Source organism: Bidens hawaiensis, unplaced genomic scaffold (assembly GCF_021521415.1).
Source record: "Bidens hawaiensis isolate Kalapana, Puna unplaced genomic scaffold, B.hawaiensis_p1.1 tig00023819_1, whole genome shotgun sequence".
NCBI lineage: Eukaryota > Viridiplantae > Streptophyta > Magnoliopsida > Asterales > Asteraceae > Bidens > Bidens hawaiensis.
The window spans coordinates 197,660-216,157 of NW_027493746.1; the positions used below are offsets into that span (position 1 = coordinate 197,660).

The 18,498-nt window shown below is 38.7% G+C and overlaps 1 protein-coding gene across 1 annotated transcript; it reads left to right on the forward strand.

Annotated features, from left to right (window-relative positions):
• The first annotated feature begins 14,056 nt into the window (after positions 1–14,056).
• On the forward strand, positions 14,057–16,211 carry LOC143568160 (expansin-A10-like). Its single transcript, XM_077054381.1, has 3 exons — positions 14,057–14,257; positions 14,898–15,210; positions 15,841–16,211. Exons 1-3 carry the CDS (start codon positions 14,116–14,118, stop codon positions 16,145–16,147), a joined length of 762 nt encoding a protein of 253 aa, XP_076910496.1. The 5' UTR covers positions 14,057–14,115; the 3' UTR covers positions 16,148–16,211.
• Positions 16,212–18,498: the final 2,287 nt, after the last annotated feature.

Sequence of the window (18,498 nt, forward strand, 5' to 3'; positions counted from 1 at the left end):
ACATTAAGCAAAACTAGCAATGGCGAATCCCCGTTCAGCCTAACCTATGGGACAGAGGCTATGATCCCAGCAGAAATTGGATGCCCATCCCATAGGGTACTCATGATGAGCAAAACTGATAACGAGCGCGAAAGAAGATTGGACCTTAACTTGCTTGAATGGCGCAGAGAAGCGGCTATCATTAATGAAGCCAGATACAAGAAAAAGCTGGAAAAATATTATAATCAGCGCGTTAAAGAATGCCACTTCAAGAAAAATGATTTTGTCCTTCGAAACAATGAAGCTAGTCGCGCAATACCCCCAGGAAAAATGTCCCCCAATTGGGAGGGACCTTATCAAATTTCAGAAGATTTGGGGAAAGGCGCGTACGCTTTAAAAGATTTGAATGGAAAAAAGATACCGCGCTCGTGGAACGCGGCACAACTTAGAAAATGCTTCATGTAAAAGTTCAAATTTGTAATCAAGGCTTTTAAGCCATCATGAATGATGATTCGCGCTATCTTTCAATATTTGTCGCGCTATCTTTCAATATTTGTTCTATTACCTTTGCATACATGTTTCACACTTCCTTTATTAAATTGGAACAATATGACAACACTATATTGACTTCAAAACAAAATAAAGCGAAGTAAAACATACATGCGCGAGCCTTAGCTCAAACGCGTTAACGAGTTTTAACTCTAAAACGTCAGGGCCTTAGCCCAAACTTACGAGCCTTAGCTCAAACACGTTAATGAGTCTTAACTCTAAAAACGTCAGGGCCTTAGCCCAAAACAAAGAGCCTTAGCTCAAAACACTCACAAACATCCATCTTACATCCCGCGCAGCCTGATCATAAAAATCCTTAAACACAACTAAGGCAAAGTACATGCCATATCATGTTAAGGTCTCAGGTCGAGGCCGCGCGCGGAATCATAGTGGATATCTGAGTAACACAAGCTGACATGTAATGGCTAAACTCATACTTCCATACCGCGCGACAACGACGCGCGAAAAAGAAAATAACGAAAAGTTAGCGCGCATGTCAGCATGAGCAAGATACTGCGAGAACCACAAACAAAATAGAACAGAGGTTAAGTGAATAATTTCCATACAACCTTGTTCTTATTTTAACGTGCAAGCATATCTTATATCTATACAACCAAACATGAAGAGATGAATGGAAATGCGCAAGATATGAAAAGGAGAGAACAAGTTTCATTCCATTGGATCGAAATTTACAAGTATGATGAGTTACAAATTACAAGTATAAAAAATAAATATACAAAATTTGATGAAGGGCTTCTCAAGTCTCCACGTCGACGTCAGCCGCTTCATCACCCTCATCATCTCCCGCAGCATCTGGCGCGGTCTGCTCCTCATCCCCGAACTGACCATAGTCAAGTTCTTCCTCCTCATTGGAGTCTTCGATCACAACGGTGTCACGAGCAGATTCTTTCGCCGCGCCAGAGCCGCTGGCAGGGGCAACATCCCCCGCGCCACCATCATCGCCACCAGCCCTCTCGCAATCATCAAGCAACTTCTTTAGCGCGCCGAGGTCGGGCTGGTCAGCAAGCGCAGCTATCTGTAAATCATTAGAAAAGTAATGAGTACAAAACACTTAGAAAAGTTAGTAAAGTAAAACTCATTAAGATCAAGGTACCTGCATAAGGATGGGGATGGGAGTATTCATATACTTTTCCCCCACCGCGGCCATGTCCGCGCAGGCCGCATCGCTCTTGTAAGGGTACTCGGATGGGTTCTTCCTCAACATGCCATACTCATACCCATCCGTAAACCCTTCAGCTCGGCCCACCAAACGCGCGGCGGCATTGCAGTCCATCACAAGGGCTTGAAACTCGGCGGAATATTTCATCGCCAAAGCGCAGCGAGCCATGCCCTGTGACACCAGCCATTGGCGATCCTGCGCGAGGCCAGCAACAGACGTCTCGAGGGCAGGAACCTGAGAGTTTAATAACTCAACAGTTTCCTTAGCCTTTTTTAGTTCCTCCTTATCAGACGCTGCTGCCGCCAAAATTTTTTCTTTCTCCGCCTGCGCAGCACCAAGTGCTTCCTGGCTAGACGCCGCCGTGGCCAAGGCCTCATCTCTATCGGCCTGCGCGGCCGCCAAATCCCTTTTCAGGCGCGCAACCTCGCTCTCCAGTGATGATTTCTCAGTGATACTCTGGATGATAGCTTGGTCACGCGCCTCGGCCTGCTGTTCCAAGACACGCACTCTGCGCGCGTACTTGGCAACTTCGGCCTCCGCCAACTGCTGCTTCTCCCGCGCAGCTTGGAGCTCATGCCCGCGCTTGATGTATGCGGTGTTGGCACTTGCTCTGTTTTCACTGAGCTCCGCCTGGAGTTTCTCAGCTCGCGCGCGAGCATCAGACAGGTTCCAGGCGGCCACCTTAGCTTCTCGCTGGGCTTCCACAAGAGCATCGCGTACTTTAATGTAATCACGACGAAGCTCTTGGGAAGCAGCGAAGAAAGCCGACCCAGCGAAAACATGGTCGTTCAGCAAGTCCGCGCGGGTGCGCTCCTCCTGATACCTCCTTTCAGTAGGAGGCACGGCATGAGCCCAGAAGTCCTCGCATACGCCCATGGATTGAAAGGAACTCTCTTCATTAATATTCCATCTCGGGCGGTAAACGTGGACACCTTCCTGCAAAACACAAGAAAAGTTCTAAGTCATAAAACATACTTATATGGAGATACGCGCAGCGGACCAACAAATCAATACATACCTGCGGGGATGAAGCAGGAAAGTCAGCGCCAGCCCCACCAGAGGTCTGCGCTGCGAACACTTGCGGCATCGCAGGGCTGGCGCGGTCTCCCAAGGAGTCTTCAACTTGAACCCCCTCGTCCTCCTCGTCTTCTTCAACAGGCCTCTTCTCCTGCGACCTGGAAGGTTCCAAACCAGCCTCGCGGGGAGGGCTGCGTGCAGGAGGAGGCGAGGGAGGTCTCGACGCCGCCAGTTCGGCGCGCAATACGGTTTCCTGCTCCTTGGTAATCCCAATAAGGGGAGACTCAGCACTAGCAGGAGCAGGACCAGAACCAGCGGCGCCGGAAGTGGCGCCAGGAGTATCACCAGCAACTGTTGCGCCAGCTACAACTCCTATGAACAAATAAACAAGGAAAAATTGTTTATGACTGACTCGAAAGGGAAAAATTCAGAAGACATATGTGCAAAACTTACCTTGGCGCAATTCTGTTCGCGCATCGAACATCGCCATAAAATCCATTCTACCCTTTTCAGAGGGTAGAACAGGGGACTTCGATGGAGTCCCCGGCGCAGCCGTGGCACCTTGTGGCGCCTGCGGCTGATCTGTTACCGTCGCTGCCTCTGCAAACATTTAAAGGAGCAAAGGTTTAATAACAATTCAGCCAGATGAAGATAAATAAAGTATACCTGTTGCAGGCGCGGCACTGCTTCTCTCTTCAGCCGCGCGAAAGGAGGAGGCGACGCCACCATACCTCAAGTGGACAGGAGGTCTGCCCACTCTCACAGGCAGAGAAGCTAAAGAAACCTTTGTGGTAAACACCTGGGTTTCCTTAGGTCCCTTCGTTTGAGCATGGGGATGAGCGACAGGGGTGTCCTCTTTCTTCTGTTTCTTACTGGCCCCTGCGCCAGATTTCCCCTTAGCTTTGCGCTTTAGTAGAGGCGCCTCCTCTTCCTCCTCCTCCTCCTCTTCCGCGAGCTCTAGCTCGTAGTTTTCAAGCGCATCTACAAAAACAAGCGACAGAACTGTTAATAAACTTGGGTATTCTAAAGGAATGAGCAGGAGTGCCAAGGCTTACCAGGCGCGTCACCGTCAAAGTCAAAATCCAGATCCACTGGGATGAACATGTCATCAAAGCGATCCGGGAAACCAACCTCCCCAACGCCAAGTTCGATGGAGCCGCCCTCCACATGTTCATCATAAGCGGCAAGGATGTAATCCTTGGTGACTGCGCAAAGACAAGTTAAATGATATCAGCAAAAGAACGATGTTCGCGCAAAAAAAAAAAAAAAAAAAAAAAAAACTTACACAACCCGTCGACTTGGATAACGGGCTCAAGCGCGCTGTCGGCCCAGAGCCTGCTCATGCCGACCCCAACCAGCGCCTCCTCGCAAATTTTCTTCGCGGGGGATGGTTCGGCGGTCAGTTTCTTAACCCATGCGCCAGTTGGGTTCTTGAGGACATCCTCATCCGCAGGCGCAGAAGTGATAGAGCGCATGGTCATACGGATGGGGATCACACCGGCCTTAATGTAAAAAAACCTCTCAGACCAGTCATGAAGGCTCTTGAATGAAACAGTGGAGCACTTCACCTTCTGACTGCGAGGAATAAAAGAGATCCAATTGTCTTGGATCTTGGCCTTATAAAAATATTGAAAGCGCCGAGGAGTGGGTTCCTCGCGCTGGGATTTGCACATGAACTCAAAGTGAGTCACGCGCACGAGTCCAAACGGATGGACTTGGGATATGTGAATCCTATAGAACTTCAACAGTGCACCCACAAACCTTGTCATCGGGAGACGAAGGTTGCAGTGGGTGAAAAAGTGGCTATATAGGGATATATAGCCGGCAGGCGGGTCCGCCGCCGTTTGCCCGGACCGAGGCAACATGCAGCCAAACAGGGTGGGAAAGCCCTGAGAGGTGATCAGGTTGTCGAGATCTGCCTGCTTCAATTTGCAGGGGATTTCATTCCACCTTTTGGTGGCCTTGGTCCTCCCTACTTCCTCCGATGTGGTCTCAACAACCTTCTTCCCCTTCCCCTTTTGCTTCAATGTCGACATCACCACAGACTTCACACGGCGTCTTCGAGAGGCAACGGAGGTGATTGAAGGGCTAGACGAGTATGAACTATCAGACATACAACTGTAATAGCCGATAATCGAGGATTCGAATCGATGTAAACACTCAAATCAGAATGTGAAAGCAGAAATTTGAATTTTAGCAACAATGAAGATGAAGATAAAAATTTCCTAAGGGCCTGCTTTTATAGGCCCAGGAGAGAGAAATGTGGCAGCTGATCGGGTTTCACGCGCCCCCACTCGCAGGGGCAACCCAACGAAGGCGCGACACGTGTCCCTAACAGCTGTGTGAGGGGACAAAAAGATGTAACCGACCTGCCACGGAACAGAGACGCGCCCCCACTCGCAGGTACTAACCAATGCGAGTGCGACACGTGTTCAAGACAGCTGTGTGAGGGGACGTGAAAGGCAACTGTAGCACCTCGAGCACACGAAACGTCTGACACGTTTACGGCGCACGTCATCACCAACCAACCACGTGTTTGGACCTTTCGTTTTCAACCAAATGGATAGAACTTCGCGCGACGATGGAAACAACCAAGAAAACGACAAAACCCCCTATAAAAGGACAATTCAGTGAGTCTAATATCTATCTTACCACGCTCGCGCAAGATAAGACACACATTAGACTGGGGGGGCTTGAAGAGGTATGTACCCGCCTCAACACCAAGCAAGGCGGGTCAACCCACAAGATAAAGACATTATGAAGGCACAAAGCCAAAACCCAGGCGCATGGCGCATACAAAACATGCTCAGGCATCATATGCTCGCGCATCACATATGCGCGCGGCGCATATCGCATGCTCTTGCACATCACATATGCTCGCGCGTCACATATGCGCGTGGCGCACCAGCGCGCGGCGCATATCACACGCTCGTGCATATCACACCTGCGCATGAAATATCTGCGCGTGAGAATAAAAAGAAGACTTCGCGCATCCTCAGGATGGGCGCATATCACACGTACACATAATCAACCTCGTCCTTATCCAAATCAGGATCAGGGCAACCTTGATTGTGCACGTCAGACACTCTTCTAGAAGGCATCTTTTTAAGGAGTAAGAATATGCTGATGTTGACAGCTGCCAAATGAAAGGTCGACAACTCAGCATGACACATGTGCTACCACATGATTACAACCAACGAGAAAGCGCCAGGTGTCCCAGAGGACACGTGGCGCAGTGCGATTGGAGGAGGCCAACGAGGCTGAGCCCAGCCAGTGGAAACCCTAGCACTATAAATACAGCATCAACTCCACTTTGATGACACATTCATTCACACTCAATCATTGACACTTACAAGCAGTGATATCACATTCAATCATATTGAATTATATTCACTCACAGTCAGTTACAGAAAACACACAGTCACACAATCAAGAGTATTCAGCGATTCAGCAATACTCTTGAGATTTCACTGACTCACACTTTATTATCTTCTCCACAAAGATACTGATTCTCACGCCGGAGGGTTACCCCAAAGAGGACCCCTCTGTCCCTTTCTGAGGGGTAAGTAACGGCGCTGTTCATTTTGTAGGTGGAAGAACACGGATTCAAAGGAACCATCGGTGAAACAGTTTAATCATACCCGAGGAAAGTAGATCTGCTACCAGTGAGCAGATCCACGTTTCTTCAATTTCTTTTATAAATAATTAAAAGTGTATCTCTTGTAACATCATCTCTAACCGGATCTTTTTGAATGTAAAAGAGAGCCGGACACGACAAGAGAATGAAAAAATTATCTCTATGGGCACACACAGGAAGAAGGGAGATGTGAGAAAATAGTAGAAGACAATAGTCGTCCGTGAAGCTTCTGGCTGGAGTCCGACATTGATTAGATATGACCCGCTTGTGGTATGGTGTGATGCAAATGCTTTAAATCTTCCAAAAACACTAGTTAAAATATGCAGGTGAAACCCAAAGTAGCCACATAATTGATGGTCAATACGTCTTAAATAAACTTTCCTAAAAAAACCTTTGTGGTTATAGAACGTAAAATGTATATTATATATAATAATAAGATGACAATTTTGTCACTATAAGTGCATAATGCTACAGAAATGTGTAATTATCGTAATAAATTAAAAAAAAAACTGTCATTTTGAAATACAAGTGTCAATCATGTCATTTTGCGGGATTGAATGGTTTTGGATTAATGAGCTGATAAGTAAACCTGCGCATTACCCATATAATATTTATGAAAAAAAACATTAGCTCTAGCTCGGACTCACTTGAAATCTGTTTAAAATATCGAAAGAAGTGGATAGAAAAATCTGAAGAAGGTTCAGTTACAAGTAATGGATAAAATTGTTGAAAATGAAGGGTTGGCGACGTGTTTAACAGGGAAAGTGATTTCACCTATGTTAATACAAAGTTTCAGAAAAATAAAAATCAAAAGTATCAAAAGTTTGATGTTAAACTTTTTCAATAACTCCTTTAAAAATTCAACATAAACTTTTTAGAAACCCTTAAACGCGTTAATGGGTCTACTCGCTTATTAAGTATGCCGTTTCCCGGTTAACCCGTTTATCAATCATGGTGTGTTTAGGTTGACCCGAAATTAAGTATATTTGAGTTTTGAACAACAAAGAGATTATTAACTTCTTGAATTAAATGAAGTCAAAGTGTGATGACCATGAGAAATAGAAAAGGGAAGAAGACTTAACGATGTCATTAAGCAAGAAGCATTCTAAAACACTAGTACATAATTAATTAATAATATATCTAACTTTTACATCAATTATACCATAGGAGAGAATAATTCTACACAAAATATTAGTGGGACATGTACGTGGATACGTTTTGTTAAAAACAAATACCGTTGAATTAGCTTAAAATAATGAGATTTTATGTTGCTATTTTTGAGATTTTTGTAATATTAGTTTACAGTTAAGCGATATTAAAATATATCTAACTTTTACATCAATTACCATAGGTATTAAATTTTAACTATTAAAGATATTGGTTAGACAAATTTGAGTTTAGAATTGACCGAGTACAAAAGGATTTTATACTTGTGAAAAGGTGCAAAGAATATTGGTGTTATCACCATTTTTAGATAATTTCACGAAAAAGGATAAATTAGTCATTTTTGTTCTTTCTCTCATATACATAAATCACAAGCCAATGATCTCGTCAAATGGTTGAGGTCACTTATCCAAATACTTCAACTTAAAAAAAACAAGGTTATTTGAAGTCTTATCTATAACAAAAAATAATGAGTTTCAGGTTGGGTCAGGAAATTTTCTCTCCTATGATGGGTGTTTCTCTTGAGTGTAGAATGAAGATGACCAGATGAGTCAATGACCCGTCAGTGATCTAAATGACGACCATTACCAGACTGTCACGGAGCCCAGGGACCTAAAGACGATGTTGAACCCTTTCTAATCATCTCCATAATTTAATTAAAAAACATATTTTCAGTGTTTTTTTTATTTTTTGAAAAGCCTTTCATACCGACTCTCCGTCTATGGCTATATCTTACTCAAATACACAAAATTTATTATTTTTCCTCATTTTTAAACAATTAACAATAAAAAAAATCTAAGTTTGAATGAGATAGAGCACTCATAGTGACGTCTGTGTACCATACAATATCTCTAAAATTTAGAGAAAAATTATAGAGAATTCTACAAAAAGTCAAAACTACAAAAGCATTCACATCCTTGTTTATGTCTGTATAAAATTTAACTAAAATATACATTTCTTTTTCTCTAAATCTTGCGACCTCACCAAGACTATACTAACCAACGAGGTTAGGTGAAAGGTGTAAAACACAACGTGACATTCAAGAGGGTCGAAGACAAAAAGAAGCTAGTTGAAGCTGCATTTGAACATGAGGGCTCTACCGGAGGGATTTGACACTTACTATTGTGTCATCCACTTAAAAGCTCAGTCGACTACTTCGTACTTTTTATTTCCTAACTGTATCATTTGCCATGTGAATATACGGATATTATAAATCTGGATACATATATTGTATTATTACATAATATGGTGCATGGTGATAGGAAGTTTCTATATCTCCCTTTGAATGCATGTGAAGATAACACATAGAATATGTTACCTGAATTGCCCTTAGATGTGGGGACTGTCACCCCGGTATGCCTTTATCAAACACTCGTCCTCGGGTGAGGGAAAATCGCCATAGCCAAACGTTATACTATAATTGTATAAAAAGTTTAAGCATGCTATTGAGCTATGCTTATAAAAGGTTACAAATTCTTAATAATACTTAAGACGATCACTCGATTAGTGTGTCAGTGGGTCAACAGACCATAGGTTTACGTAATATTCAATAGACTACCCATGGTTGATGCATAGTCAACCGTGGGTACTATTTCGATATTTTTGTGTAAATTTTACTAATATAGTTCATGTTGTGATGGCGATGGGTTGATTTGATAGCTTTGATGTAGAGTTTAACGTGGGTTGGGCTATTAAACGAGATGGGTTACTTTGGTTAATTTTAACTTTGGGCTGGACTCACTTGGGCTACCTTAATCTTCCAGTCTTCTCTATATGAATCAACCTCACGGTGTAAATAACTATGAAATAATTTTAGATGATGAGAGATGGTAAAACAATTTCATACATAATTACAATTACATGAAAAGTAGAATTTAAGGTTTATCGGTATTCAGTTTGTCGAATTTCATTTTCGTATTTCAAGTGTTTTAAACAAATAAATTAAAATGTAATTGAGTTTTTTAATCTCTTAAGAAGATCATTTTTTCCAAATGTTAAGATATGAAATAATCTAACATGATCCTGCAAGTTTGTTTAGCGAGGGCACGAGGCACAACGGGTTGGATTAATGAGAGAAAAAAAATCATCGTGTCATCGACATTGCAACTAAACAATCACACATAATGCGTTGTATAATAAAGTTTGCTAAAGCAAAAATAACAATGTTAAGAAAACATACATTTTGACATAAAATTCGTAGTGGGCCAAATGACTTTTCATTTTGGTAGCAAGAGCTTTTCACTTTTTAGTGAGGGCTTTTCATTTCTAGGCTAATAAGGTAACTAAAACCAATAGGACTCTAGATGATGTTTAGTGGGGGCTTTTATTTTTTACGGCTAAAAAGGTAACAAGTTTGCTAATAACTTTAGGCCTCTAGGTGATGCTTAGTGGGTTCTTTTATTTTTAGGCTAAAAAGGTAGCATGTTTACTAATAACTTTAGGCCTTAGATGAAGTTTAGTGGAAGCTTTACATTTTTAGGCTAAAAAAGGTAGCACGTTTGCACATAACTTTCCAAGTCCGTTGATGTTGTTTAGTGAGGGAAGTGAGGGCGTTTCCGCTAATCTTCACTTAGATCCACTCATCGTGACAACCCTATGGCATATGATGATTCGTATAATTCATTAGAATAGGGGCTGAATTTATTTTAAAATGTGTTTAGCTGATCAAAGATAATAACTAATTCACTCAAATTTTTTTTGGGTTTACAAAACAGGCACATAATAAATTTCGAATTTTAACCTAAATTCTTTTAATATATTCAAATTCCTTTATAAACATTTTGTGAACCCTACACTTTCATATCATATAGATTGGGAAGGGTGGGTTAATGTACAAAATAATCTTAACAGTAGAAAATATGAAACAATACCAATCTATAATAATCAAGGGCTGAAAATTAGAGGTAACATTTTGGTAAATAGAGAATAGTTTCCAAACTAAAAAAGACATCAGCGATGTTTTATAAATAACAAGAAATAATGATAACAACAAAAGAGTTAAAATCAGCAACAAAACAATAACAAAAGAAAAAACATAACAATGTAAATCAAAAAATACTTATAATGTCTCATAATTGGAAATCAGCAAATACGAACAAAAAATAACAACAAATACTTATAATAACAAGCCTAATAAAAGTAAATTAGTTCTCATTATTTTCATGTTAAAAGGTATTTCTATTTAAAGTTGAAACTAGATTTAAGTAATTATCTCAGCCATCATATACATATATCTCAAAGATATTATCTTCAAGAAAAGCTAAACCCAAAAGTGTAGTGATGATACGATAAGGAATTATATCCTTAAGCAAAGGCACGAAATAAAAGTGGTCGGTTGAGTTAAGGCTGTAAAGTATTTTCTTTTTAATTTTAAGTGTGCTTACATTTCATATGCTGTAAAGTGGCCTCAAACCCCTACGAATCGCATCATAATTGTCCCCCATGCTTTTAACTTTTAACAATAATATTTACATTTACTTTCTTTATCTAAAAAGTTTCGGGTCAAAATATTAACAGCATAAAAACAAAGTTAAATATGTTTAAATAAGTTGTGTAACGTTTCAAAATTATTGTGTTTGTGCGTGTGCGTGTGCGCGTTGTGCGGATGTGTGATGAACTATATATAATCCTGTTGGAAACAAAGAAAATGGTGACAGCCTATACGTTAACATGTTTAGGGTCAGAAGAATTTGATTCCATGCATAATATATTAAGTGGAGAATTTGAATGAGTGAAAGGAGGTTGATCACTTGGTTGGTTGGTTGCATGTTTTACTTGGAAAAGGTTGGTATAATTTAATGACACTTTTCCCATTAATTAACATTTTCTACAATGTTTTATATTTAATTTTATTTTCTGAGAATCTTAAATCTTGAGGATTGGGATTTATAATTTCTAACAAGCTTATATTGTTGAAACTCCAAATTACTAAAATTAAGGATAGTTAAAATTTACCAAATCCATCTCCTAGGGGTGCAAACGAGCCCAGCCGAGCCCGAGCTCGACTAGGCTCGAGCTCGGCTCGTTTAAATTACACAGAGCTCGAGCTCGGCTCGTTTCGAGCTCCATTTTCAAAGCTTGAGCTCGACTCGTGAGTAAATTTTCAAGCTCGAGCTTGGCTCGTTTACTGTATATCAACTATTTTTTATATAATTATAATTATTTTTATATATTTTTTTCTATTATAGTTTTATGTATAAAATAATACATATTATTGAGTTATTTTTATTTATTTTTTCATAACATTATATATATTAATTAATAATTATTAAATATATATTTTAAAAAATTATATAAATAGCAGGCTCGTTTAGGCTCACGAGCCGGCTCGAGCCGATAAGTGAAGCTCGGGTTCGGGCTCGTTTATTAAACGAGCTTACTTTTAGGCTCGGGCTCGATTAAGCTCGACTCGATCGAGCTTTTTAACGAGCCGATCTCGAGTAGCTCGGCTCATTTCCACCCCTACCATCTCCCACCCTTATGTATGTGGCCATCAGTGGCCATGGATATTGTTATTTCTCCGTCTTATACGTGTTATACCTTAATCTTTAGAGTTGTATAAGCAATAAATTAATAAGAGCCAATGGCATGTTAGCCTAACGGAATTTGGTTTTATCCCCACCAACATTGGTGTGTTCAAGCCCCACACAATGGGCAATACATAGATTTGTGTTTGTTGTTCATTATTATATTATTATATGTATAATTAATGGGGAATGTTTATGTACAAAATAATCTTAATATGAGAACGTAGCAAACGATACCAATATACCAAAAATGAAACATAGGAAACAATATCAACTACAATACTAATCTACATAAGCAATATTTTATAATAACAAAGAAAAAAATCTAATGATAGCAACAAAAGAATCAAAATCAACAACAAAGTAATAACAAATACTTATAACAGTATAAGAAAAAACTTAATAATACCAACAAAATATAAATCAACAAATACTTATAACGTCTCATAATCGGAGATCAGTAAATACGAACAAAAAATAACAATAAACAATTATAAAAAAAACAAAGCTAATAACAACAACAACGCGGTTCTCATTGTTTTCATATTAAGAATAAAATTTATTTGATCATAAAATTATAATTAAACGACTAGTGTTGAGGGTTTTTTTTTTTTTTTTTTTGAGGGGGGGGGGGTTCTTGTTTTACATATGTAAAATTTATTTAGTTTTCATTAATCAACACACAAAAACAATGATATAGTTGGTAAGACCCTCTTCACATATCCCCCACTTGTGGCCTAGTGGTAAGAGGCTTGGGTTCTCTAGTGGAGACTCAAGTTCGAATTCCACTTGTGTTATATTTGGGTGAATATTGGCAATGAAGGATTTGAGCTAGGCCTTGTGCAAAGGTTGTCAGTTCGAATTCTGAGCCTACCCGGGTTTTCGTCCCATCGTGTGTTACGCCAGAGAGTCCAGAGTGGGGTATCAGGGCTCTCCAAATTTGGAGAGTGCGGTAGCCTAATTATAAGAAAGTCGCCGTTTAAAAAAAAAACCCTCTCCACATACACCACAAAGTTGTGGGTTCGTGACGTCGTATCTTTAATATCTTTTTGCTCACATCTCCGACCTTGTTCCATTGTCATTTACACATCCAACATCTCCCAAATAAACTCCATTCACATGGCCCAAACAACAAACCTAAGAGAGAGTAGGCACAATGAAACCCCTAACAAGTCATAGGTCGATCAGAAGTGTAAAAGTTTAAACTTTATGCGTGCATGATATGAGAAAAGCTTGTCATAACATGTCTTGAATGTGATGTAAATGGCTTACTTTATTAAATTGGTTTGTAAAGTGTTTTAAAAACAAGCTCATTGGCGTCACATGTTCCATTCTAGTACATATTTAGATTTAACAACTATAATTTTAAAGGAAAAAACATGGCATCCAAATGGAAGATGCCATTCTAGCATTAACATATTTGTTTTTTGCTAACCGGGTAGAGACTTCCAAAACATCAATCACCCCGTTTAAGATATTTGACGCGAACAATCAATACACCCAATGACCCAAATGATGATATTTGGCACGAGCAATCTTATACACCTTAATTAATATCCCTTCACCCAGGCTGTCTGTTCCGTCTAGCGTTTATGAGCTTAAAAAAACCTGCATTGCATGTCCTTTCGATGCATCCAAGAATGCAAACTCCAATTTAGTGCACATTCTCAAGGACAAAAAACTTAATTTGTCCTACCTCACGGCCCACAAACTCATAATCAATTTTATACTTTGTTTTGAGTAAAATACTTCAATAGTAAAATAAATGATTTAATAGTTTATTTTTATATTTAAATTAAATAAAATGGTGTGAGGACAGAATTAGAGACTCTTACAGTAGAAAAAAGTGGTGCACAAAAAATAGAAGCCAAAACGCATAGATTAAAGAATAGAAACCTACAACATCAGCAGCACATGTAACCCTTTAATTTATTTATAAATAGTCTCATACATCCCATTTACGTACACATCATACTCACTTCTCTACATCATAGCTTAACTTCACAAAAATTGACATTTTTACATTAAAATATCCAACACAATTCTTCGGTTCTGCGACAAAAATGAGGTTTCTTGATCTTTGCTTACGAGTAGCTATAATCACTGGCTCTATAACAATTGGTGCTAATGCCAAAGGTGGTGGTGGTTTATGGTTGAATGCCCATGCCACCTTCTATGGAGGTCAAGACGCTTCCGGTACAATGGGTAAGCTACTTTATGCGTAAATTTTCATAATTTTGACACGTTTACTTGTAAATTATAAGTCAGTTCAAGTTAATTATAGAATTTCAAATCAGCCGGTTTAAGATATTACTTGTAAAAGCGTTAACCCTAACCTAGAGTCTGGCTAGCTCGTGTTCAACAACCCAAATATATAATTATGTTAAAACCACTAAACCTAACCTAGAGCCTGGACGTCACACTAAAATCATGTAACCCAAAGATAACTCTCCCGTAACATTTTTATTTGAAAGAGTGGTTGACATATTGCAATCAAGTAATGACATGTTAACATATTGGCTAGAAGTTAAGCATGTTTAATCAAACGTGTTAAACAACTAAACATTAGATGTTTATTGAACAAGCTAAAATCTTACTTTTTTCGTGTCATGTTTCAAGTTGTGTCAGAAATTACCACCCCTGATGCTTTTAAATATACTTTTAAAGTGCTACCTAAATTTTAGCATTAAGAACTTACTATTGTAATAATAAAAAATTTGCTTAATTTTATTCAATGCATTATTATTATTATTATTAATTAAAAACTAGACCCAAGCCCACTCTATGTGTTCCAACTTCCAACTGATAAATATTGATATGATCTTAACTGGCCTATTTTGCACAGGAGGAGCATGTGGGTATGGCAATCTATATAGTCAAGGATATGGCACAAACACAGCTGCACTGAGTACTGCTCTGTTCAACAATGGACTTACCTGTGGAGCTTGTTTTGAACTCATGTGCTTTAATGATGCCAAATGGTGTCTTCCAGGATCCATAATTGTCACAGCTACAAACTTCTGCCCTCCCAATAACGCGCTCACAAATAATGCGGGTGGGTGGTGTAATCCTCCATTGAAACATTTTGATCTTGCACAACCAATCTTCAAGCACATTGCTCAAGAAAAAGCCGGAATTATACCTGTGAAATACAGAAGGTAACATGATTATTAAGTAGTTTTAAGTTTTAAAACGTTTACTTGTAAACAAATTTATTTCAGTCATGTTTTATTTCTAATGAGTCAAACGATTAAAGTAAAAAAATGTTACTTTTTAATGCACAAAACCTTGTAAATCATGTTATTTGTTACGGGTTAATACATAAATGGTCCATGTGGTTTGACAAAAATAACAAGTTGGTAGTCCAACCTCGAAATGTAACAGGTTTGTTATTAGTGATTTTCAATTTATAGCATGTTTAAAGTCTAACACTAATTTATGTTGAAAATTATGTTAAATATTTAAAAATGACAGAGTTGCCCTTGTAACTAATTACATAAATAGTCATTAAATTTTTGTAACATATTTGGTTCTAGCTTAATGACACTTTATGTAATTATACAAAATATGTTACAAATGTAAAAGAGTTTTACATAATTAAAAATCTAATAGAACTTTTAACCAAAATCAGTGCTAGACCCCAAACTTATTACAAATTATAAACCACGGAAACCTATAACTTTACCAAACCAGTATCAACTATGTAATTAACGCTAAGAATAACATGTTTTTATAACTAATATAGACACAAATGTACTAAGCTTGTGTTCCTTGGTTGATTTTTGCAGAGTCACGTGCAGAAAGACTGGTGGAACAAGGTTCACAATCAATGGTCACTCGTATTTTAACCTCGTGCTCGTGACCAATGTAGGTGGGGCCGGCAATGTTATTTCTGTCTCGGTGAAGGGCTCTAAAAGCATGACATGGCAGTCAATGTCACGTAATTGGGGTCAAAACTGGCAGAGCAACACTTACCTAAATGGTCAATCTCTATCGTTTAAGGTTACAACAAGCGGTGGTAGAACCGTTGTTTCTAATAACGTTGCACCTCCTAACTGGTCTTTTGGTCAAACCTACATGGGAAGGCAGTTTTAGTTTATCTGACTTAAATATCCTAACTCAAGATTTCCAACAGGTTTTTATTGTTGTAAGTTGTAACTCTACTGTAATATAGTGATCAAGATCCAATTAGATGGGCTCTTTTTGAACGGTCCAGATCAGATGTCTAAGCTAAAGTTGAAGAATTTAAAGATTGTTAGAATGCCGACAAGGGTTGGTTGATGTTTTGTTAACTTGTGTTTGTGTGTGGACTTGTATTGTAATTTGTAACCATACTCAATTGCTCAATTTGTGGTTTTGAGCATAACATTTGAGGCATAAAAGTTCTCTTATAGAGTTCATATTTGTAAGATTTGACACTTGTGAATTGATAATCATAAGAGTACAAATTTTCAGTTTAGAATCATAGATTTAATGTGCATCCATGATGAACAAGAACTTTGTTTTATGTTAAGATAGAATTGATACGAATTGAACTATGTAAGTGTATAACTAATAACTATAGAGGGATGTTATCACTTCAATAACAATAATAAGTAAAATTAAATCAACTAAATTACATTTAAAAGCATAACAAATAGATTTACATTAAAATTACTAAATTGCACACTTAGAAATTACACTAATCATGCTGAATAATAAGCGTATCTGAATCAGAGCCATAAATAATTCATCATCCCAGCATAGGGCTTTTCACAACCCGGGCAAGGGCGGGCTAGGCTTAGTATTGAAACCGAGCTGAAAATCTGAGCTCGGGCTCAGCTCAGCTTGGTTTAAAAAAGAAATTTATTAATTAAATAAAATAAAACTAAAAATATAACTTCAAATTGCAATATGTGAATCAACAAAAGAAAATAAGCCTATTAAACAAAATCTCATAAATTGCTGCATGTACATACACACATATACAAGTATACAACTACATAAATGTGAGCCAAACCAATCCGAGCCAGCCAACCTTGGCTCCGGTTCGATCATTTACAAACCGAGCCAATTCAAGCAAGCTTTTTTCAGCCTGTTTCCGAGCAAGCCTCGACCCACAAGCTTTTTGGACAAACCGAGCCACTTCGAGCAAGTTTCGAGCCACGAGGTTTTTAGACGCCCCTATTGGACCTGCAGCACCACGAGCAAGCATCCTATACAGATTCTAATTATCAATGTAATAATAAAACCTGAATTTCAAATTAACACATTAAATTTAAACACTAACAAACTCTAAATTCACCAAAAGAAAAAAATAATAATCACATAGAAAAAGCATAAATCAATAAAATAAATGTACAAAAAAACAATAATATTATAGGTTAAAACATTTGGGAAGCCCGCGGTGCCATCATCGCCCGATTAAAATCGAATATATGGCTCCGGAAGCGGGCAGTCTTCATCGCGGTGACCGTAGGAGGCGAACGTGGAAGGCAATAACGGGGCCTCCGGCAACCATCACAAACAAGAAAGATGTGGTGGATGGGTGGCTGTACCCGCCTTGCTTCTCAATCGCCGCCGCCACCGCTACCGCTCAGATAAGATCAAGTAGTGTTAAACCCTAGCTTTAGGGTTTTGGTCTCCTTTTATAGAGCCTAGCTGCTGGATGGATACCCATTCGGGGTTACGGGTTACCCACCCGACGTTGAGTACCGGCATTTGAAGTTGGGATACGGATGGTTTGGTTTGATTATTAGCCTAACCAAATTAATCAATCAGTTTTTGATTAATTAGCTTCGTTTATTCGGTTTTGGTTCGGTTTGGATGATAACTAAAATCAAATTTGTGCTAAAATTTTTACTTCAAATACATGAAGTTGCATAACATGAAAACATAAAACATGAGATGTAGGGGTGAGCAAGATAAGGGTCGGATCCTTGAAACCCGGTTACCCGACTCGTAAAACCCTTAATTAGACCTGAATATATAATAAGGGTCGGGTCAATGGTATTTAAATTTCATTTTAAAGGGTAAAAGGGTTTCGAGGGTCCGACCATTTTTCAAACCTGTGACCCATTTACTAGTTTCTAGATATATATACATCATATTCGTGATTAAACTGAAATTTATGAGAGGTTTCTATTTCATATATAGTTTATCATAAATTTCCCAACTACTAAGAAAAATAAAAATAAATAGTCATACTACTGATTGGAAACATATATATGGGAATTACTGAATTGTTATCTACATGTAATTTGTGAATGTTAATATTATTTATATCAGTTCAAATGATTGTTAAACCTTCGAAGTTAGGTTTTACTATGTTATTAAATGAGAGTATAATTATCATATGTTTCATATATTAAAATCATATATGAGATGTGTAACTAGTAAATGCACAAAAGGAATTGTGATTATTGCCTTAAAGGGTAAATGGTTGAATCCTTGAAACCCTTATTTAT